We start from the raw sequence: 24014 nt of genomic DNA, 5'->3' as shown, positions 1-24014 counted from the left end.
TATAGCCCAATCCTATATATGTTTACCCAGGAGTAAGTCCCACTATGTTCAGTGAGATTTACTTCTGAGTAAGTTGTGCATAGGATTCTAGGCTCAATGAAACAAATGTCAGCTGCAATTTGAGAATTAAGTTAGTACTAAGGCCTTGCTCTGGGTGCCCCCACTGAATGAAGCAAAAGAGGCAACCGATAGTGAGTAGGCCCAGTTATGGAATAGTCTTTTAAGAGAGGCTTGCCTGTTGCCATCTTTCTTGTATTTTTAGCACCAGATGAAGACCTTTCTATCCACCCAGGCCTTTAAAATAATTTAAGCAATCAGGCATTCTTTTGAAAAATATCTGTTTTTAAATTCAGTGTGTGCAGTGAGTTCTGAGTAGTGGTATTTATGTAGGTTCTCCCTTAATGGTTTTATATTTCCTTTTATATTTCAGTTATGTTTTACTTATTTGTAAGCCACCTAGAGAACTTTTAAGTTATGTGGCAGCATAAAATTGTCATAAATAAATAAAAATAATTTTCCCCAACAAATATGATCTATAGTTGTCATAACCTTAATATAGATTATGAAGTCTTTGAGATTTAAGATTTCCATATGCCCATAATTATTATATTCTACAAAGCATTAAGTCAAAATAATTTGGAATTAATCCCAACTACGCTCACTCTGCTTGTTTGCTGATCATAGCAGTTCACTGTTCATAAAATTGTACCCACTTAATAATTGATCCCTGTATAATGTTTCTCTTTACACTAGAACAACAAAAGACAAAGAAGTGTTTTTTTAAAGTACAAAGCCTTGAGCATGCATTTGCATGATATCACTAAACTATGGTTAGTGTGAACAATGGTTTGTGTATTCCGACCATGGTTTCATATAGTTTCTCCGCAATCCTTAACTATTAAGTATTCACCATGCTTGACCATCATTAAAGAAAGCAAACAGTTGTTTATATCTTCATGGAGCCAGTTTCATGATAAATCATGGTTTATTTTGATGGGAACAAGATTTGTTCTTGGCTGCAGCCAAGCAACTTCATAGTTAAATGGGGATTTGATCTTCACCTTCTTCATTCCATCACAATATACTAGCCTCAGCACCACAATGGCAATCAATGTAGTATCTGGCAAGAAAGGTAGTCCTTACATTACTAATGTATGAACATTCCTTAAAAATATCCAGTATCATCATCTTCACTGGTTGGAGTCTTCCTCCTGACATCGTTGCATATGGACAAACTACAATGATATATCTCTTCAGATGGTGACAGTTTCTTTTGCCCACTACTGTTTTGTGACAGACATATTGCATTGTAGCAGATCTTTTAGGTGTCATTATGTACTCCAAAATGTTGCTAACACGAATCTGGCTTTGCTGGATGAAGAAGTAAGCCTGAATATTTTTCCCCCTCAAAATGAAGAAAGTGCTGGCAAGTGTCCAAATGATTTACAAAAAAAGTTTTACAAACGACTGTTTTTGGTCTGAATTACAAAAAGCACAATGGGGAACAGTGAAAATTGTCATACTTTAATACTTCATATGTTTTAACATTTTGTCTTTAAAGATGCAAGAAAACATTCTTGGCCAAAATCTAGAGGAAGTTACTGCCACTTTGTGTTATACAAAGAAAACAAAGATACTATGGATGCAATCAATGTGCTATCAAAATTTTTAAGGTGGGTTAATTTTTTGGGATGAGGAACAATAAATCTGCGAAACTTGATATTTATAGTAGGTTGTGGAAATGCCCTGCCTTGAGAGACTGTTGGAGTAACTTTGCAGCATGTTAAAGGTGGCATGCCTGCTTTTTAGCGATCAGCTTTGGAAATAATGTGTGATCCCTGTGGATAACAGTTTGTAATTTTTGGACATAGTGGAATCCCAAGGGTGAGGCTCCAGTCCTGGGACATTCCTGTCTTAAGAATAGAAGATAGTTGATTCTGGAAAATCATAAATAGTTTTTTTTTTTTTTAAAGGAATGGGGGATAGTGTGTGTACGTGTGTTCTTGTGTGTGAGAAACTGAGTGAGAGAGAGCCATGCCATGCATGGGAAACTTACGTAATTTAAGATCGTTTCAAGCCTATAGGGAGAAACTTTTCAGTTCAGTTTCAATCCTATGCATTGTGTGGGTTCAAATATGGTTTCAAAATTTAACCTGTAAATCTGTTTTTTTGACACAATGCATGTTGCTTTTGTCCTGTCAAGCTGGCAACTGTCAAGCTATAATTGTGGCCACCTATGCTTGTGGTAATAGAAGCAAAACTAGTTGCTTTGAATTGTGTGCTCTGGCTTCTAATCTCACGTAACCGTGGCAAGATAGAGACATAATGTTGCAAGTTGTTCCCTGTATTTTTGTTTTGCTTTATACTACGTATTGTCAGAAGCAGCCTTAGAATAACAACAGGATAGAAATAAGTGAAAGGTACACACTTGTCATCTGTTCATTTGCACAAGGTATTCAGGTGACGGCACTTAGAAATCCATGCAGAAGTTTTTACTTAGGAGTGTTTTGAGCAAAATGGCTGCCCTGGGATCAACTGGCTGTTGTGGTTCCTGAGGATGGCCCCTGTGCACTATATGGTTAAAATGAGGGGTGGGGAACCTTAGGCCCGGGGGCCAAATAAGGCCTGCCAGGCTTCTCTGTCTGATCCTCAGGTCTCAGGAAGGCCATGCCCCACCCTAGGCCACCCGCTCTCCCTAGACCATGCCCCTCACTGGCCCTGCTCCATACCCTCTTTGAGTGCTTTCACAGGGCAGAGTATGTCCTTTCATTTTAATAACGTTTTTTGCTTGCGTGGATGGAGGATGGGAAAGTGTGTATGTGTAGAAACTGCTGACGCTTGCCTCTGGTTCCACCCACCACTTGCATGCAGCCCCTAGAAGGTTACCTCTGAGGGTACATGACCCCCAGGCTGAAAAGGGTTCCCTACCCCTGATTGTAATGAAATACGGTCAGTGAGCAGTGAACAAAGGTATTAACTGCAGACTTTAACACTTTTCCTCCTAGCTGTTTTGCTAGTGCTGAGCATTTCCTTTCTTATTTTTTAAAGAGTTAAGCCAAACATATTTTCCTACATGGGGACAAAAGACAAAAGGGCTATTACAGTTCAGAAGATTGCTGTTCTTAGGTAAGTAAAAACAGGATGATGTTCACATAGCCTGGTTGGCTGGATTTTTCCTAACGGTCTTCTCTATGTGCAAGATGAAATAGCTGATTTTATAGCCCTGGAGGTTTACTTTGGAAAGCTCTGCTGCACATTTTTAAAGTACCATGGTATTGGGTAAGTGCTCAGCCATTTGATTCAGGCACTCCCCAGTTCTACCTGTATTCCACAGAACATATGTGACTGGGGGTACATTTTAAACTCCCCAGCATTAAACTTGGGGCTTGAATGTTGAAAGATGGAATGAAATGGCTACTGAGAACCATGGTTTGAAAATAAGGCTTCAGTAATGAGTTTTATATGATACAGGATTCGTTTTGAAGGCCTGTGAACCTTGAGAACCAATTCTGGTTTAACACATTTGGATACAAAATGCACTAGAGTTTAAAAGACAAAAGCAGTCCACAGCACCATCAAATAGCGAATTGGATAATTTCATTTAAATGACTGGGCTTCTCTGAAGCAAACACCGAAATGTTCACTCCTATTCTCTCTGGCATTTGTGCTGGGACTGCTCTTTACATTTTGACAGGAACGTAGATATATCTGGCTTTTAGTCTTTTTTCTTTCTTTTTTTTTGAAGTTGAGATTTTTGTCAACTTAAATTTTTGTAAGTTGCATTTTACTTGAATTTTGTATTTGTGTGTGAACCTTTGTGAGCTGCCTTGGGGGCCTTTTATGGCCAAAAGACAGCAAAAGACAAGATTGGCTGTATACTATAGCCAGCATGGATTTTTCACATTCTACCATGCTGTATTGAAAATATCCCCCCATGCTATTCTATTGCTTCCCATAAGCTCATTTCAAAACAAAATCTTACAAAACTTATAGTCCTGAACTCAGAAAAGCTTGCTTAACAGCCCTGTAAATTTTCATGGTGATGCACAAAACACTCAGAGATAATCCAGAGTTCAAAGTCTAAAATGGAAAAAAAAATCCAGACCCGTCGGACTGTTTTTCCATCAGTGGTCTTGTAATTTCTTGAAATTAATTAAAACTCAGCCGTGTTCGCATAGTACCTGTAATCTTATTATTGATCTTGCCCCCTACTCTGACCTTCATCTTCTGCAGTTTAAAAGTTTTTTTAAATTCATGGCTGATTTTTAAGTAATTTAAGAAATTTAACATTGAAGTCTATGATAGAACAGGGCATGCTCAGTAAGAACCAACTGTCCGTGTTCTCAAAGCCACACTAACAGCTGTTTGATTTGGCTAATCAGGGCCATACCCACACCAGACCTTTATTCCACTTTAAACAGTAATGGCTTCCCACAAAGAATTCTGGGAAGTGTAGTTTGTGAAGGCTGCTCCTTTTCACCTGACAGAGCTCCAGTGGCCAGAGTGGTTTAATAGTCAGCCACTCTGATTGAAGCTGTGTGAGTGGAACAGGGCATCTTCTAGCAACTCTCAGCACCCTTCACAAACTACACTTCCCAGGATTCTTTGGGGGGAAGCCATGACTGTAAAGTGAAATAAAAGTCTGGTGTGGATGTGGCCAGTGACAGCTTTGGTTTAAATTTGGGTTGGAGACTACATGTGCCTGCTGTAGAATAAAAAGGTGGGAGAAACCCTGAAAAAAACTGATACAGTAGGGCCCCGCTTCCCGGCGTTCAGCTAATGCGGCAGCTTTCCTCCCCTCTCTAAAAGCCGATTTTGTGGCATTTTTGCGCAACGCGCCCCATTAAACTCAATGGGGTTCTGCCTTACGGTGATTTCTGCTTTCTGGTGGGGGTCTGGTACGGAAACTGCTGTATAAGCGGGGCGCTACTGTACTGTTAACAATGTTTTCCTTTTGGAAAGGAAAGCAGCTTTCCCTCTGCCCACTGCCCACACTTCAATCTCCTCCCCTCTCTACCCCTACTCATTCCCTCCTCTCTTGTCCTATCCTTCCTGCCTTCCTCCTCCTCCCCCTCCCTCTCCTTTCCATCCTCTCTGCCCCTCCCCTAGGTCAGTTTTACATATCCTAAGCATGATAGCACAGGAGTAAAACCTATTGAACTGAATAAACATACAAATGATCTAACCTGCCCTCCTCCTCTCTCCTGCTCCCTTCCCCCTGCCCTCCCTCCTCTTCCCCCCCTCCCCCCACCCGTCATCGGTTTCACTTATCCTAAGCATGATTGCAGGAGAGTAAATCCCTTTGATCTCAATAAACATGCAAATGATCGATCCATTCTCAGCAAATTTACACAGGATCCCATTTCTTACCTCCCGGATTAAAAAGCAGAGAAATGCACTAATAGGCAAAAAAAACCTTGCGGTTTAGGAACATACCTATGGCCAACAGATATTTCTATCAAACTTTAAAAAGCAGGGAAACTGGACAGCTATAGTGAATGCACCAGGAGTCCTGACCTCCTCTCTGAGATATTGTACTGACAATACAAATTTGTCAAAATGCAAAAACAATTTGGGTTGGTCTTTCACAGTCCAATCCACTTCCTGTGTAGCTTGGAAGAGTTTGGTAACGTGCCTCTGAGCATATGGAGAATGGTGGTGTTCTTAAACCGCAAGGGTTTCTTGCCTTTTAGTGAATAAACTCTAACAACAAGAAGCAGTGATTGGGATAGGGGTAGGACCCTCCTTCGTGTTTATTGGAGGACATCCAGCCTTTTGAACATGTATGTTCCATATCTAATTGGCCACATGCATATCCATATACATTTGTGTGTCTTTTAAACTCTGATGCATATTAAATCTTAATTCAAAAGTAAAGTATGATTCAGATCTGATATATTTTACTTTACTTTTTTACTTTCTTACATTTATACCCTGCCTTTCTTCCATCAAGGAACCATTTTAATAAGGATTCCTGCATTGAGCAGGAGGTTGGACTCGATGGCCTTGTAGGCCCCTTCCAACTCTACTGTTCTATGATTCTAAGGTGGTGGCTCCATGTGCCTTCAGACTGGGACCTTATGACAAATAGTCTGTTGCAAGAGTGTCCCCTGTGTTGTGTTACTTGAGGCATCATGCACAGTGACCTGGGATGAAGGGCTGAAACATTTCCATTTCTAGAAATGCATTGTTTCATAAAATTTAATGAGTAAGGCTGCAATCCAAACCCCAGCCACCGACAGAAGCCAGAATGGAAGTGGGGGGAGGGAGCGATCACTGTGCCTGCCTGGAGCTGGTGCAGAGATTGGGCCTAATGCAGTCATATGATGGCAGTGAGACTAATTCAAGATCCAGTGGGTTCTGGGTTGGCTCAGCCCCTCCCTGTCATTAGAACACCCCATTTCAAGCCATTCCATTGACTGCTACTCATGGGAATTCCAGTAGTGGCACCTCTGCCTGACTGTTTGACAGGCAGAAAGGGGACCTCTGCATCAGCAGAATGTCAGCTTCACCAGCAAAACTGGGGGAAGGGAGAGAGATGCCTCTGTCCAATCCAACCCCCCACCCCAGCCCGGTGCAAGCATGATGACTTAATGATGAGATAACTGGGCAATTTCAAAGGTTTTACTTTTTTCAAGTGACTAACAAGCATACATGCATGTTTAATATAACCAGAGTGCTATGTACTTATGTATAATAATGGTTAAATTTTCAGTGTCTATAATTTTTCCCATTAAAAATCAGTGTAAGAAAGTCTGTGCACCAACCATGCTAAATCAGATATTGCAAAATTTTCCAGAAAATCCACATCTGATCATGCATTGTGCTGGAATAGATTCCGCGTAGCTGTGAGAGCTGTATTGGTGGTATTGTTTCACCTGCTGCCATCCAACCTGCCATAAAATAAGGCTGGCATATCTCTTTCCCGTTTTTTAATAGTAACAGAGAAAGTAGCATCCCTTTTAAATGTAGAAGTACACAAAGGTCTTGTTTACACAACTGGTGCTCTTGAAATGGCAATCACCTGGCATTGGTCTCCTTGGTCTTGCTTAGTTTATAGTGAGCTTAAAGGAATTGAAATTTGACCTTGATCAAGTGGAGTCTGAGATTGGTTTCCTTCCGGAAAAGTAGAGCTGGTTTGGACGCAACACTAAGCCATCATTTAGCATTAACCATAGTTTAGTGTTATAAGAATATGTTTAGCTGAACCTCAGGCTCATGCACTTGCCCTCTTCCATTGTGGCCAGAAAGAGGTGTCTGGTAGCTTTTGCTTCTGTTTTAGACTAACCACAGTTTGCCTCAATGTCCAGATCCAGACAAACTATGGTTTTTCACTAGAGTGTGTTGAAATAAGCCATGTAGTTTAAGAAGCTGGCATGTTTCAACAAAACATAGTTAAAATTAACCAGAGCTTAGTGTTTAGATGTAACACTAAATTATGGTTAATCCTAAAAAGAAGTTTCCAATATCCTCCTTGTGGCCATGCTGGAGGAGGGGTGGGGAAGGGAGAGTGCAAGCATGAGGCTAGCTGCAACTGTTTTTCGTAATGCTAATTTATGGCTTAGTGTTGTAATCTCAGAAGCAGAATTCAGAATAAGTATAAAAGAATGGACAATGCATAGGATTTATTACATTGGCTGTCTTCAGACACTGTATGAATTATTTTCCTATGTGGTGACATGTTTATTGTGAAATGTTTTCCCCCCTGTGCATAGAATCACTGCACAAAGGTTGGCTCACTTAAATAAATGTCTGATGAATTTCAAGCTTGGAAACTTTAGTTACAAGAACCATCCATTGAAGTTGGGAGAACTGCAAGGAAATCATTTCACAGTGGTTCTCAGGTAAAAATGCTGTCTTTCAGGACTGCCACTTTATAGATCTGTGCTTAATGTTAGGAACCTCTTTGCTATTGAAAGGTGTGATAATCCCAGATGAACTAGTGTTCTATAGATTTTTCTACTTGAAAGATAGAAAATACATTTATGTTTAAAAGAGACTTCCAAACCTTGCTGTAATTAATCATCAACAAAATATGCATTCAGCTTTCTTTTGTCTTTCTTACCCAGAGTTATAACTAAGATAAAACAAAGGGAGATGATAAGTCTGGTAGCATCAACAAGATTTCACAGTTGTCTCTCAGTGTTAGGAATATCCCAGATTTAAATTTATTTGTTAAACTGTGGATTAGATCTAGAATAAGTTAGTTGCATTGAGACCCACTGGGCTGCATCAAATGCTGTGTGAACAGTGTTACCTCACACAAAGGGACTTCTCCTTCCTCTACCTTTTAGCCCCCAGTGCACCCTCAGAATCTGATCCAGAAAGTCCCCTGCCCCTCTGGAGCACATTTGAAGGGTGCACAGGGGACTTCAAGGGAAAAGAGGTAAGAAGTTCCATTGCACAAGCAGAAGTCTTGCGCCAGCAAAATGGCAGTGTTGAATACAAGCCATCGATGTCAATGGGACCTGTACTGTCATGACTCAACTTTGCACACTGGTTTCATTGGGACCGAAGTGCATTTAACTTAGTCTGAATACAACCCTTTGTCTTTTTTTGTATTATTTTTGCATTTTATCATGCCTTTTATTTCTTGTGGATTTCCCTGCAACTCTGTCTTAACAGCTGCTAAAGGCTTTTGCGAGGGCAGTGTTTGCATGCCTGTGCACTGTTGCTGTGCAGTTGTGGAAACATAGGATTTGGCAACTTGACAAACTTAATGAGTTTTAGGTGTGTTTTAAGACAAATATTATTGCTGGAGGGGAAAGGCTTAAAATATTTACTGCAAGATCAAATGTAGGAGAGGGCCTGAGAAGAATGGATCTAGTTAAAAAAGCGTGTTTTAATTTTGGCAGAAAAACTGAAATTTTCCTCCATATACACTGACTGGTGGGTTACTCGAAGTAACTGCAAAATACAATCCTAAACATACTTGTGGAGAGTTAAAGCACTGAACACAGTGGGTCTTACTTCTTAGTATATATGCATGTGTGTATCTCTTGCATTCTATATGTGCTAATACTTCATGATATTTGTCTTTGACATCATTAATGTACATTGTGTGTCTCTGTGCTTTTTCCCTGTTTTATTTTTATTAGAAATATAACAGGGACTGAAGATCAAGTTCAGCAAGCCATGCAGTCTCTCAGCGAAATTGGGTTCATTAACTACTATGGAATGCAAAGATTTGGAACCACTGCTGTCCCTACGTATCAAGTTGGAAGGTATGTTCCTTTTATTTAGTATTTGTATGGTGCTTTAAAGAGCTTGGGAGCCCAGTAAGGAAGAATGTTGGGCCTGACAGATGTGGCTTCAAATCCCAGATCAGTTGTTACCTTGCTTAGGTGGCTTTGGACCCATTGCTATTTCTCAGCCTTGGCTCCCTTGTCAGTGTGCCAGAAATACCCATAATTAATAATAATAAAAGGAGCAAAAATATAATTAAAATGGTACAGCATCTAGCACAGCATGCTAAAATGGTTAGAACAGGCAGAAGAATCATTAATGTGTCCATCAAGATCCTCATCAATTTTCAAGTGGTCCATGGGGGAAAAAGTTGGGGAACCAATGATCTAGAGAAAATTAACGATGCTTCTGTCCCAGTTTGTGTGGATTTTAACATTTATACCTGGCCCTGTGTACTGTGGTAGGTTTGAAATTTTTATTAAAAGAAATAAATGTCAACGAGACTTAAGCATGCTTAACTTTCTCAGGAGGTCTCCCATTTTATGTTAGGAACAGAATCCATTGAGCAGCAGCAGACCCTTTTGTGATGTGTCAGCCTTGGAAATTCAACACAGGCTGGGGTTCTTGAGAGATTCCTGGGAATTGTTGCAGATCCCCAGAGTATTCAACAGGAGACACCAAGCATTCTCTTGATCTTGTCCCGCAACTTTTGTGGCAGCCACAGTTTTGATGCTCAACAGCCCATACCTCATTGGCATCTTCCATAACTCTGTGAACGTTAATCATTAGATGCTCAGGTGTCCTAGTCCAAAAGTGTCTTATACAATGTGTTGGCCTTCAGAATCCACTTTTGGATCCTCCTTGAGATCTAATAATAAGATCATTAAATTTGCATTGAAGTAATTCTGTTGATTTCACCAAAAGTTTACTATCGGGTAAGTGGAACTAGGATTGCAGCCTAACCTCCTTCTGTTTGCTGGTTTAGAATGATTCTGTAGTTTGCCTTGGTAGACTTCTAGAGTTTTTTCCCTCTGGCAATGCAATATTAAGCAAATGTTCTTCTATATTTTTAGAGCTATTCTACAGAATAATTGGAATGAAGTAATGGATTTAATACTAAAACCACGTCCTGGAGGCAAGTGTTATGAATGTTTAGATATGGCACTAGCCATTTTGGATTCAGATTCATTCATTGTTCAATGAAATTTTTTAAAAAGGAGTACTTCTAAAAAGATTTTTTATAATTTGCCTGTTTTTGTCTTGAAAATTAATGGTTATATGAATCCTAATTGATAAGAAATTGTGACAAATTTCTCTGAAGTATTCTAAGCCTAGAATGTTAAGTAAGGTGTAAACTAGTATTATAGGATAGAACTTATTTAAATTTAGAACCACCAATATCCTAAATCCTTAGAATGGTAAAACAAAAGGACGTGTAGGTTGTGGGGTGGGGAAGGATTAAAATCCAGTTAAAAGAGCAAATTGAAGCTGAAATATAGATGAACCATCCCCAGAACACTGGGCCACCATTACCTTCAAAAAAGCCTGCTTCAGTCAACAGTGGAATTTAAGGGCAAGCCTGCTGGTTAATAGAGTGTGTTGAGGGTCCAGTTGTCAGCCAACATGCTTCGTAAATCTACCCATTGCCCAAGTTTATTATGCATGAGCATTTGTCAAAGTAAGTTGGCAGTGGCTTCAGTGGAGCTAATCTCCAGTAAGTTGAGTGAGGTTTGCAGTATAACATGTTGGCTGTCTGTTTCAGAATCTTAACTGAAAACATTGTTTTGAAACTGGTGGAGAAGGATTTTATGTTATGGACACCACTGACTTAGGTCTGCACTTCTTTTTGAGCTATTTTTTTAAATGAAAAGACAACCTACTCATGTTGATGGTAATGATGATGCTTCCCTTTTGTGCAAATTATTGTTTCAGCTGAAAAGGGATACTTGGTAAAATGCCGAGAAGAGTGGGCAAAAACGAAAGATCCCACTGCAGCCCTGAAAAAACTTCCTGTGAAAAGGTGTGTGGAAGGACAGTTGCTTCGGGGACTTTCAAAGTACGGACTGAAGAACATAGTCTCTGCATTTGGCATGGTGAGTGTAAAGTGGTAACAGTTTGAAGGCTGTCTCTTCACTCTGAAGGTGTCTGAAAGCAATTTGGGGGGTGAAGTCAAATTTATGGGGAATGGTAAATGGCCCTAAATGGCTCCTTCCTCTTGCCATATTTTTAACCAGTTCTGGTTTGGCAACAATCAGAGTTATATTTTTATTGAAAATATACTAACAAAACAAAAAGAACAACAACATTCAAACAAAAACCACAATCCCAATCTCGGGTCACTGAGGACGAATATATATGCAAATAAAGAATATACAACATTTTCTCAATACATTGGAAGACAAATATAGTAGATTTATGGATATACCATTTAAAACACAATTCAATATTTGCAAATTGGTTAGCAGAGAAAGATTTATCAAAAGTTAAGAGAACCAAATGGATCTGGCTGCGGATGAAAGATGATCGTGTAATCCGTACTTATTTGTATATTCAATAAATGGCCACCATGTAGCAATGTATACATCAGATTTAGCCTTATCTTGTAAAAAATTAAGATTATAAGTAATTTTATCTAATAAAGCTAGATTCTATATATTTCTATACCATGTCATTTTATCCAAGTTTTCTAATAATTTCCAATTTTGCGCCACCGTTTGACGAGCTGCCCTGGCTTGGCAACAATCATTGACTTGGTAACAAAAATTGAATAGTGTGCGTGGGGGTGTTTAATGCTGTAAATTGAGCTGGAGGCTTCCTGATATTTTAAGATGTGTGACAGCTATTAACAGTACAGCCCTTATACATAGCTACTCAGAAATATGCACCATTGAATCCAGTGGGTATTTCTCCTAAGCAAGTGTTTTACAGGATTGCCATCTAAGCATGCAATTCTAGCATCCAAAATTGACTCCCACAGATTCTAACAGCTGTGGAGAGAGAAGGAGGGAGACAGGGAGGTGCAAAGAAAACACCAGCTATCTGCTCCTGCTCCTGCTCCTGCAGGAATGTGTCCTTTGCCACCACCTCCTCCTCAAGGCCATCTAACACTATTTGCATTATGGGAAGGAACAGGAGAGGGAGAAGGCAAAGATGACACAAGGCACCAGCTCCAGCTGGACAATACCCGCTTCCTCCACAGGGCCACTTCTGGCTCTGTTTGTTTCTATTTCAAGTGTATAGCTTTTAATGTACATGATGCATTTTATTAATATTTGTGAGCTGCTTTGAAGACTTCAGCTGAGAAGCACAATACAAATCCACTAAACAAATACATACAGAAGCAGCATTGTCTTTTTTTTAGAAGACAAGGTTCTGCATAGCGAGAAGAATCTTGCCTAGAAACTCTGTTCAATGTATCTGAAAACCAATAGTTATCTGGCTGACATGCTGTTGTCTTCTCCTGACATTCACCCCTTTTAAGTGAGATGTAACTAGGCAGTGAATAATGCTATGTGTTGGTGGTTGAATAATCCCCTTTTTCTGGTCTACAGATCCCAAGAAATAATCGTTTGATGTATATTCATAGCTATCAGAGTTATGTGTGGAATAACATGGTGAGCCGCAGAATAGATGAATACGGGCTTAGAGCTGTACCAGGAGATCTTGTCCTAAAAGGAGGTAAAATGTCATTGCAGCTTCGCATCGGGATGTCTGGCACATAGTCCACAAAACATTTTGGAATAGCTTGCTGGCCTCTTGTTCCTTAAAGCTCATGATGAGCAAACTCCCCCTTCCCTTGATTTGGAATTCGGCTTGACAACCAAACTTCAAGTTTTTATTTGAAAAAGCTTTTTCTAATTACCCCAATTCATGTGTGCCCAATTCTGAACTTGGACCCTATTGTGCTCCTGGAGATATCATTGGGAGTGCATTGTGATCCGAATGCCTCCTCTGCTGTTCAAGCCCTGCTCCCCTCCTACTCACTTACCTGGAGTTGGCAGGGAGCTCCTGATAGTTTTCTAAAAGGATTCTGGTGCCTGAGAGAACTACATTTTCCAGGTTGCCTGACCTCTGTGACACTGCTGTTTGAAAGTGGTCTAGGCAACGGGAGAGAGCGTTGCAAACAGGGCTTCAGTGAGATGTCAGCCCACTCCCTCATTAAGAAGGAAAGGCAAGAGGCTTGTGGGGGGCCTGCAGGGGGTGGAGGTGCAGAAGCTAGTGATCTAGCTCAGCTACAGTAGGACATAGATTTGCAGATGAACATGCACAGATTTCAGCCTTAGGCTGCAATCCAAAACATGTCTGTTCAGAGGTAAGCTCCATTGGGTTCAATGGGACTTACTCCCAAGTAAATGTGTACTGGATTGCAGCCTTAGTCTGTTAATTGAAATTGCACAAGTGATACAACCAGATGCGGAAAAGAAATGCATCTGCTAGTGTCATTCTGGAGTCTTCCATCATGTAGACTTTTCGGCTTCCCAGGATGCCTAATCTTTTAATCTACATGGTGTTTGAAATGTTCTTCCTCTTTCCTTTGTTTCTTTTTAAGGAGCTCATAAACACAAGGTACAAGATGCACTGTCTGAAAACTGATTTCTCACCACAAAATCTGGTTGAGATGAACTGGAAAGCTATATATTACTTGAACATTTGTCTTATATTTTTAGGTACAGCTGTTTATATTGATGAAACAGAGGCTGACAATTACACTATCCATGATGTTGTGATGCCACTGCCTGGCTTTGATATTATCTATCCAAAACATAAAAGTAAGAATTCATTTTAAAGTCATGAGCATAACCAAGTTTGCTATGCCAGCAGATTAGAGCTTGGGATGTATATATTGGTGACCATATGAAAGTAACTTGATGGGTCTTGCATCTGATTTAATATTCTTAGATTAGATTGCGTTTTATTTTTTGCCTTTCTGGATTTGTTTGCCTATAAACATACTTATAAACTTAGGGTAATATCCAATTAAGTTATAATCAGAACAAACCCTATGAAACTAGTCAGCTTAAGTTCACTGATTTCAGTCAGTGTAGTCAGACTGTAACTAGCATTGGGTTTATAAATATGGCTGTACATTAATGAGAAATAGGGTTATTTTTCTATATTTGGATCAAAAGTAATCTAGATGCAACCACATTTTAAGGGAGGATCATTCATTCATTAACTAGTATTCTCTAAATGAGACGGTGGGAGCAGGCATAACAGGGCATCTTGCAGGAGAAACTTGGAGGCAAAGAATAGTTTAGTAAAACTGTTGGCATGGCCTGAAGTCATGCCACCAACTTGTATCCTAGGGGGAAGGCAGAAGAAGTACAGTCTGTTGGGGGCAAATATTCTTGCTGCATCCAGATTTAGGGCATGTGCCGACGGTTCCATCCCGCACCAACTGCCACGCAAAATGAGATTGGAAGCATGTTATGGATATTTTTAAGAGGAAGGGGGATATATATTTAAAATGGGCTTAAACGAACATGGACTTTGCTCCTGGCCTAACTGTATGTAGAATGGTTAACTGATTACCAAAATGGCTAGAAAGTAGATTTTATATTGCAGGGCCAGGGAGTTCCTACAAAGTATTCAGTGTCTGATTTCTCCAATGTAGTAGGGTATATTTGATGTATGAGGATAAGTGGTGGAGGGAGTGCAGAGGCGTCCTCCCAATATAGATTTTTTGTGTGTGGCGGGAGGGAAGTAGCATCAGAAGAAACCCATAATGCTTGCTTCTGTTTACTTTTGCAGTTTTGTAAACATTTCCACATATGTACATTAGCTATTTTAATCTTAAAACTAAATATTTAATAGGGCTGTAGCAAAAGACCTTTTACACTTTTGGGTCACATTTCAGCATTATAGGTCAGATGTTTCATCAGATCTAAGAGGGAGAAGATCAGTTACTCACAAATGTTTGTGCTGAATGCCATGCTATATTTAATTGATATGTCCTTTTATGGCAGTTGGGGAAGTCTACAAGGACATATTAGTTGCTGACAATCTCGACATCAATAACATGAAACATAAAATTCGAGACTATTCCTTATCTGGAGCATACAGAAAGATTATCATCCGACCTCAGAATGTGAGCTGGTAAGTAAACAGCTGTCCTGTTCAGAGCGGGATTCACGAGGCTGAGACGCAGGTACAATCAAATCTTGTTTTATTAAAGTAATGGATACATCAAAAGCGGTATGCTTCATAGAAATCTCTAAGCTAGCTCACTAGAATTCCCTAACTGCACTCTAGACATGCTCTGCAATGCGTGAAGAAAGTTGACTCAGCATCTCAACCCAGAGAGCTGCAGTCTTAAGTAGGGAAAGTTTTAGATCGTAATCTCTGGCTCCTCTGCAAGTCCTACCTCTGTCCTGTCCACTTCTCGTGGCATCAAGAGCGGGGTGACGGAGTATATGCCTCCAACAGCTCGTCCGAAAGAACCGTCTCCTTAGCAACTGGCTCGAGGTCGGGACGGTGATGCGCTTGAGGCATCCCGAGAACCGCTTGGTAAAGGGGGAGTCAACACCCCCTCTGGAACATCTTCCAATGTCTCCTCTGACCTGTCTGGGGGCGGCGTGCTCTCTGCTTCCGAGACCGCGCCATCTGTGGGAACTGGCCCGGAGTCAAACTCACTCCCCCTCCCAAGGTCTTGCTCAGACTCAACAATTCCTTGGTCTTCCGTGCCTTCTGACAGCTGGGAAACCTGGAACTCGTGTCTCCCCCCCCCGGCCCTCGTGGGGAAGCGGAGGCTCAACAGCACACAGTATAGCAGCCAAAGATAAGGAGATGGCAAGTCTATCAGTGGCTAGTAGAAATGATGGCTTTGTTACCTCCAGAGTATTGGAGGCAGTGTGCCTCTGAATACCAGTTGCTGGGGATCTCAAGCAAGAGAGGGCTATTTTATTCATGCCCTGGTTATGGGCTCCCCATAGGTTTCTAGTTGCCCACAGCACATAATGTTAGACTGTATAGGCCTTTGGTCTGATCCTGCAGGCCTCTTATGTTCTGAACCATGTAATTACTTATATGTGCTTGGTGGCAGTACTCCACTTTAAATTTATTTTTTGTGAAGAGCACCAGTAAGCCACAAAACTCTACTGCTACACCTTGTTTAATGAGAATATAGAAGTCCTAAGTTTAGGTAGCAGCCTCATATGTAGTAAAACAAAGCACAGAGTTTAGTATATGTTAGAAAAAAATGCCATGTCTGCCTACTTACAGATGTAAGATTTAGGTGCAAGACTCTGTAGAGCCACTTGAGTAAATCCCATTGGTTTCAAAAGGAACCAAGTAGGTATAGACAGCGTTGCAGTGTTCAAGCCCACGTTTTGCACTGAAAACATGTTGCAATCTTCAAAACCAGGTGTGGGAACCATTTTTACCAACAATTCTGCTACTTTGCACAACAGATAGGATAGGATAGAGGTGCAATATGGAATTTGTAATACAGTAGGGCCCCGCTTGTCGGCACCCCGCTTGTCGGAGTTCCGTTAATATGGCGGCGCCAGCGGGGTGATCAGCTGTAGCGCAGGGAGCTCTAGCCACCGTGCTCCAGCTGACAGTGATCAGCTAGAGTGCACGAGCTTCCCGTGCTCCAGCTGATTGCATGCTCAAGCTGATCAGCTGGAGCGCGTGATCAGCTGGAGCGTGGGGAGCTTGCACACTCCAGCTGATCACTGTCAGCTGGAGTGCGGCGACTGGAGCTCCCCATGCTACAGCTGATTGTGCACTCCAGCTGATCAGCTGGAGCGTGGGGAGCTCGCACGCTACAGCTGATTCCTGTCAGCTGGAGCGCATCAGCTGGAGCTCCTCACACTACAGCTGATCTCACGATCAGCTGTAGGGTGGGGAGCTTGTGTGCTCCAGCTGATCGCTGTCATCTGGAGCGTGGGGAGCTCCCGTGCTACAGCTGAGTAGGGGCCCACTTTCCGGCGGTTTTCGCTTTTCAGCAGGGCCCTGGAACAGAACCTGCCATATGAGTGGGGCTCTACTGTATAGGTATACGTTGGGCACATTTTAATCCCTCCTTTGTCTCTCTTTTTTTTTAAAGGGAGCTAGTTGTGTATGATGACCCTAAGATTCCATTATTTAATACAGACTTGGATAAACTGGAAGGAAAACCACCTGCAGTTCTTGCAACAGGTAAGACTTTCAAACATTTTGGTGCATTTTATACACATACCATATATGATATCTCAATGATGTATGTAGCGTCCCTTTTTAATGCCTATAAAATCTAATTGCTTAATACAAAGTTCTATACAAGTTTGTGGAGCTGAAAACGTTCAATAATCTAAGTTCCACACACACACAAACAAAGTGATGCTTAGTAAGCAGAGTTAAACACCTTGCCAGAAACAACGGTCGTGTTGCTGTAGATGAATGTGAGCTGGCTTATTTGAAGGGATATGAAATGTTGCTGCTGGAGGCAACGCTGCTGCCAAAATGCACCTCCCATTGGAGAGGCAAATTGAGAGGAGCCTTCAGTACTTTGTTGCCCTACCCCCTTCTACAGTAGTTGCTCTAGAACACTGTTCTTCAACTTTGTGTCCCCAGATGTTCTTAGATTACAACTCTCATCATCCCCAGCCAGCTTAGCCACTTGTCAGGGCTAAGTTGAAGAACACTGCTCTAGGACATTGGAGCCCCCTTAGCAAAATCTGGTTGCCAACAGGCAGAGCAAACCAAAGAGGGGAAGCTGGCAGGAGGGGAGGGGTTGGCAGAGGAAGTGCTAGCAGTAAGCTCTGCAGCATCCACGTGCTGCTCGGGAGCCACCGGCCCAGCTGAATGCAGCGGGAGCGGCACACCAGAGCCAGAAGGGAAGAGCCAGCTCCCACAAATAGCCCCACTGGGGAATAAGTGCTCCCCATAGGCAACCATTGGAATTATTTTCCTCTGCCAACTCTTTTGCTGGTGGAATTTTCCTGTGGATCAGGACCCATGGGAGTACTCTAAGGGGGACTTGGATGCTGCATGGGCCCTCCATGGCTCCTCCCCCACCACGCCCAAAACATCCCTCTTTTGGGGCTACCACCGGCTTTTGCCAGCTTTCCATCCGCCAAGCTGGCTATCCCCTGTGGACCCCCAGCTGAGCCGGCAAGATCCCAGCAGCCCCACGGCTGAGCTGGGCTGAGGAGCTTCTGCTGGCTCAGCCAGGGGTCCACCACATCCCACTCTCTCCCCAGCCCAGGGCAATACTAGTTGGAATGCGCCCTTAAAGATTAAAAATCAATACATGGTGCAAGTGGTCTTAGGGGCAACTGAACATGCTAGCAAACTGTTTTAATGGAGCGGAGTTGAGGTGCTAGGCTACTACTCTTCATTTATTCCTCAGAGTCGTACTCCAGGAATTTATTGAGCGGGGCTTCATGAAAACATTAGGTGCATCAGCTTTGCTTTTGCTGTTCCTGAAGTTGGCTTCTACAGAGGGATATAACATTTTTGACACCTGCAGTCACAGCAACTCAGGGGTACAGAGTGTGGCTTAATGTAAGACACACCCAAGAGTGTTTAACCCATAAATGGGCTATCTAGGATATGTGTGCACTCCTGTAATGACACCAGCCAGGGAGCATTCTTTCCTGCTAGACATCCCCCCCCTGCCATCAGCCCAGATGTACATTCCCACCCAGAAGAGAGGTCAGATTCTTTCTTTTTCTCAAAGAATGTAGTTACTGACATTTTACAGTATATAAGGATAATGAAAATAACATACAATAACCTGTATGTAATATAAAATTTCAAAAAGTAAAATTTCAAAAACCAATAAAGAGAAAAATACAATACCAATAAAATAAGGTGGAATGGAGCATGTAAGAATGTTCAACTATGGAAGGCAATTTATTTTATTCAAGAATAAATAACAGGTTCTCCATTTACAAATGTTTCATCCCGCTACAAAATGATCACATATCAAAAGATTACTCATACCATCCTAAGATACAATATCATTCCATAAAGAAGCATGGGTCAAAAGAGGGTGCCACTCTTTGTCAGCCACAACTCTATTAAACAACAGTGTTTATTTATTTATTTAAAATATTTCTATCCCGCCTTCTACCCTATAATAGGGCACTCAGGGGGGCTTACAAAAATAAAATCAAACACATACATAATAAAATTGTAAACAATAAAATCACAAAAACATTAAATTAAAATAGAATTAAAATACATAAAATGCTATACACACACACACATATATAGGGAGTGGTACTAAAGGGGACTACAAGGGTACAATTTAACGTAGAAGGCATAAAATCAGTGTCAGGCTCTACCTTCAGTCCCTTCCAACGGCTCTCTGAAACAAGATTGTTTTCAGAAGTCTCCGGAAAATCATCAGGGAGAGAGCACACTTCTTGGGGTAGCGTGTTCCAAACCTTGGGGGCCACAGCTGAAAAAGCTCTCTCCCGCATGCCTGTCAGTCTAACGTCTTTCACTCCAGACACCAGAGGCAGATGATCTTAAATCCCGGGCGGGTACATATGGACGTAAGCAGTCCCTCAGGTACATTGGTCCAAGGCCGTTTAGGGCTTTAAAGGTCAGAAAAAGCACTTTGAATTGGGCCCGGAAGCAAATTGGGAGCCAAAGGAGTCAATAAAGCACAGGGGTGATATGCCCCCTGTGCTGTGCTCCAGTTAACATTCTGGCTGCTGCATTTTGAACCAACTGTAATTCCCAAACCATTTTCAAAGGTGGCCCCACACGGAGTGCGTTACAGTAATCAAGCCTCGATGTCATCAATGCATGTGTCACTGTGTCTAAGTCAACTGCCTCCAGGAACGGAAGCAGATGATAGACCATTTTGAGTTGGCCAAAAGCACTCCTGGCTACCGCAGCCACCTGATATTCAAGCAGCAGGGCAGGATCCAGGAGGACTCCCAAACTGCAGACCTGCTTCTTCAAGGGGAGTGCAACCCCATCCAGAACAGGTTGCAACCCCGTCCCTGGTGCAGTTTTTCCCTTGACCAACAGTATTTCCATCTTGTCTGGATTAAGTTTCAGTTTGTTAGCCCACATCCAGCCCTTCACAGCCTCCAGGCACCGGTTTAGGATGAGCACTCCCTCCCTGCAATCAAGTGGTAGGGAGAGATAGAGCTGTCATCAGCATATTGATGACATTGTACTCCAAATCTCCTGATGATCTCTCCCAGCGGTTTCATATAAATGTTAAAGAGCATGGGAGACAAAATGGAACCTTGCGGTACCCCACAGGCCAACAGCCAGAGGGTCAAGCAGTAGTCTCCCAGCACCACTTTCTGGGTACTGTCCATCAGGTACGACCAGAGCCACCGTAAAACAGTGCCTCCCAATCCCATCCCAGCTAGACGGCCCAGAAGGATACCATGGTCGATCGTATTGAAGGCCGCCGAGAGGTCCAACAGCACCAACAGGGATGCACTCCCCTTGTCTGATGCATGGTATAGGTCATCAAGCAGGGCTACCAAGGCAGTCTCTGTCCCATGACCAGGCCTGAAGCCTGATTGAAAAGGGTCTAGATAATCCAATTCATCCAGGAAAACTTGGAGCTGAGCAGCCACTACCCTTTCAATCACCTTGCCCAGAAAGGGGAGATCAGAGACTGGGTGGAAGTTGTTAAGTTCCGCTGGGTCTAATGAAGGCTTTTTTAACAAAGGTCTTATCACAGCCTCCTTCAACAATGTTTTGTAAAATGTGTCAGGTTTGGTTGGATTTTTTTCTTCTCAATTGTTTCTGAGTTGGAATCTACCCTCCCTGGATTTAGCTGGATGAACCCACCATGGAATTCCTGCCGATTTGAGTTTATCTGCAAAAGTTCTCCCAGCCTAGATCTTGATTTGAGTAACAATGCTGGGTATAGTTTTGGCATTTCTGATGAACTTGCAGCAGAGGTGGCTAATCCATGGGCCACATACACCTCCCCTCAAAAGTCCCCCACCCACAGATGAGTTCATTAAAAAAGAAATTAAATTATTATTTTATTGCTCACTCTTGCAGATCCCCTGCTGTAGTTCTGTGATACCAAAATAATTTTGTGCCCCCCAAAACATGTCATTTTTTTTTAAAAAAAAAATGTAATTGGCCATACTCACTTATACATGCAGCCCAGAGAGCTGGCCAGAGGTCAACACAGTCCTCTGCCTGAAAAAGGTTAACCACTCCAATTTATAGGCATCACTGTCAGTGTGACTTTAGATCTGTAAAGCAGGTTGAGAGATCTAATAGGAAAGCAATTCCCTTCAGTGTATGTTTAACGTTAAGATCTTGGGATGATGTAAACTGATGACACTGTTTCATACTTCGTTGCTTTTTGGGAGGAGGAAGTCAGTTGTTTGGCAAACTGTAATTATGTTGAATATTCAGTGTTTTTTCCTAAACTTTGGTTTACTTATGATAGAAGGCAAATACAAGGCTCTGAAGATGGACTTTTCCCTTCCGCCATCAACTTACGCTACAATGGCCATTCGAGAAGTGCTAAAAATGGACACAAGCATAAAAAATCAGACACAGTTAAATACAACATGGCTGCGTTGAAGATCCTTTGCAATGATTAAAGGTTTTAACATGAAAATGGTTTACTAGTTCTCTCCAGGCATTTTCTAATTAAAAGTTGTATTTTTGTATTAGCTTAAAGTATATCATTTCAAATTCATTGCAAAATTGTGTTTATAAAAAAAATGTAATTTTTGTTGTTAAATAATCTGAGCAACTGTGGCGCATGAGCTGTTTGCACAGGGCAGTTGCACTGGCTTATAAGAACATGGGGGCTTGTTAGTACTTTCATACTGGCAGAAGTATTTTTAAAATGTTTTCTCGGATATGGGAGTAAACATGGTGTCATGAATTTGGTACATATTAAAGCTGATTGCAAGTATGCTTAATTGTGCAGTTTAGGAAAACTAATTAGAATAGGGTACTAATGAATGCACATTTATATCTAATGAAGTTAGCCTTAAGAGTGTTGATAGGATCTGTACTAACATCTGATTCTGTTGGCAGAATGTTCATGTCTTTTATGTGATGTAAACATGTACAGCTGCTTTTATTTGAGCTGTTTATTAAACTTTTGTGTTGGTTTTTTACAACGTAGTTCTACTTGAGTATCGGATTTGTATCCTCAACAAATGTGGTTAAGCCCAAATATTTAATGTTTGTCTATTGCTGGCAATGGATGAACTAGGAAAATCTGTATCCCGGCATGACAGGGTTAAATAGCCATTGTGAATTTGACAGCTGTGATATTGTTGTACTTTCATTTTATTTCTAAGATGAAACAGATCTGTTTTGCGCTGCTTTGTTTATTAAATGGTGTACAGAAACCTACTTCCCTCCTTTTTGTTCTAGTGCTGATCATCTCTACCCATATGTTATTTATGTATTTGACTCATTTGTTGCGTACTACAAAAAAGTCCCTAAGCAACTTACAGAAAGCTTTATTTAGTATCACTCAGGAAAATGTATATTTTTGCATGTGACAAATGTATATGTTTTCTTTGGGAAAAGTTGTGTTTACGCAAAAATACTCTAGAATGTGAAAAAAGATTGCCCTTTGCCTGTTCCCTAACCACTTGCCATCCTGTTGTTCTGTTTGCTAAGGCTAGAGCATTGCAAAAGAGATGACAACTTGAAAGAAAGGGGATGATAGCTGTCCCCAGTATTTGTCACCGTTCTTCCTATATTTGGCTTTCATTCCACAGAGGTTATTTTTTTGAAGTACAGAGATGCCTATCCTTCGAATGTCCAGTTTGAATGAACCTTTTAATTTAATTTTATTCTCCCCTGGGGCAGAATTTTCTCTCCTCAAAAACAATGAAGAAATCCAAGATGTTAATGTAACTCTGACAGGACATTTGATCTCTCTCCCCCCCCCCCCCAAAAAAAACCCCGTTCAGACTTGGATGTTATTTCTGTGAAACCTACTTTGAACATTTTAATAAGCTGCATCTCAGCATCCAAGTTAGTGGAGTATGAGCTACATGCAGTGGTGTGCTGGATTTGGCCAGGAAGGAGCTCAGAGGGGAAAATGGAAGTTGAATCCTGCAATCTAAGGGGTGTTTTGGATGGGAGAGTTTTGGCTTGCAATTCAAACCATCCCAACCAATCTATACTATAAATATTTGCAACAAAATACAATGTATGGTGCTTGTTAGCTGTTTCCCAGCTTCAGCCTAAGCTGGTAGTGTAGTTAGCTGTTAAGAGTGTTGGACTGGGATGTGGTAGGTCAGGGTTCAAATCGCCACTACGCCATGTAGCTCACTGGGTGACCTTGGGCCAGTCGCTCCCTCTCATCCTAATCTACCTCACAAGGGTGTTGTGAGGATAAAATCAGGAGGCGGGAATTATGTTTGTATGCCAGTTTGAGCTCCATGGAGAAAAGGTGGGATAGAACTTTAATAAAATAAATAAAATAGGGATAAAATAAGTTTGGAGATAGGAACATGCCAAGCTGCCTTATACCAAATTCGTCTATTGCTGTATCTAGCTCAGTATTGTCTACACTGACTGGCAGCACCTATCCAGAGTTTTCAGGCAGGAGCTTTTCACAGCCCTACCTGGATATGACAGGGGTTGAAGCTCAGCCCTCCTGTCTGCAAAGCAAATGCCCTACCCCTACGGCCCTTCTAGTGTTGTGGGCGGGACTAACCACTCCGGTTAGCCTGAGCAACGGGATGACAGCACTGCTCTATGCTTCCACTGCCCCACCTGTAGTAATCAAGTGATCTACAAGTGCTGGCTAAGCATAAACCACTCACGACGCTGAAGTTGGTTCCTAGTTCCCAGTTCCTTATTTGTGTGAAATTTCAGTCACTAACAAAGAAGAAAAGTTGACAGCTACAGCAATGTCAAGCCAA

The 24014-nt window shown here is 41.6% G+C and overlaps 1 protein-coding gene across 4 annotated transcripts in view; it reads left to right on the top strand.

Moving 5' to 3' along the window:
• The window catches only part of PUS7 (pseudouridine synthase 7), a 35423-nt gene extending 12947 nt beyond the window's left edge, over window positions 1–22476 (top strand). For all 4 annotated transcript variants that reach the window (XM_061640417.1, XM_061640414.1, XM_061640413.1 and 1 more), the window contains exons 7-17: window positions 1562–1673; window positions 3049–3126; window positions 7716–7844; window positions 9099–9224; window positions 10260–10321; window positions 11119–11279; window positions 12738–12864; window positions 13854–13955; window positions 15153–15282; window positions 17237–17328; window positions 21560–22476. In XM_061640417.1, coding sequence (XP_061496401.1) covers window positions 1562–1673; window positions 3049–3126; window positions 7716–7844; window positions 9099–9224; window positions 10260–10321; window positions 11119–11279; window positions 12738–12864; window positions 13854–13955; window positions 15153–15282; window positions 17237–17328; window positions 21560–21696 — 1256 coding nt within the window. In that variant the 3' untranslated portion in view covers window positions 21697–22476. The remainder of the gene's footprint in view (window positions 1–1561; window positions 1674–3048; window positions 3127–7715; window positions 7845–9098; window positions 9225–10259; window positions 10322–11118; window positions 11280–12737; window positions 12865–13853; window positions 13956–15152; window positions 15283–17236; window positions 17329–21559) is intronic.
• The last annotated feature ends 1538 nt before the right edge of the window (window positions 22477–24014 follow it).

Source organism: Rhineura floridana, chromosome 8 (assembly GCF_030035675.1).
Source record: "Rhineura floridana isolate rRhiFlo1 chromosome 8, rRhiFlo1.hap2, whole genome shotgun sequence".
Lineage (NCBI taxonomy): Eukaryota > Metazoa > Chordata > Lepidosauria > Squamata > Rhineuridae > Rhineura > Rhineura floridana.
The sequence above is the reverse complement of the archived record's forward strand: the minus strand, read 5'-3'. Positions and strand labels throughout refer to the sequence as shown.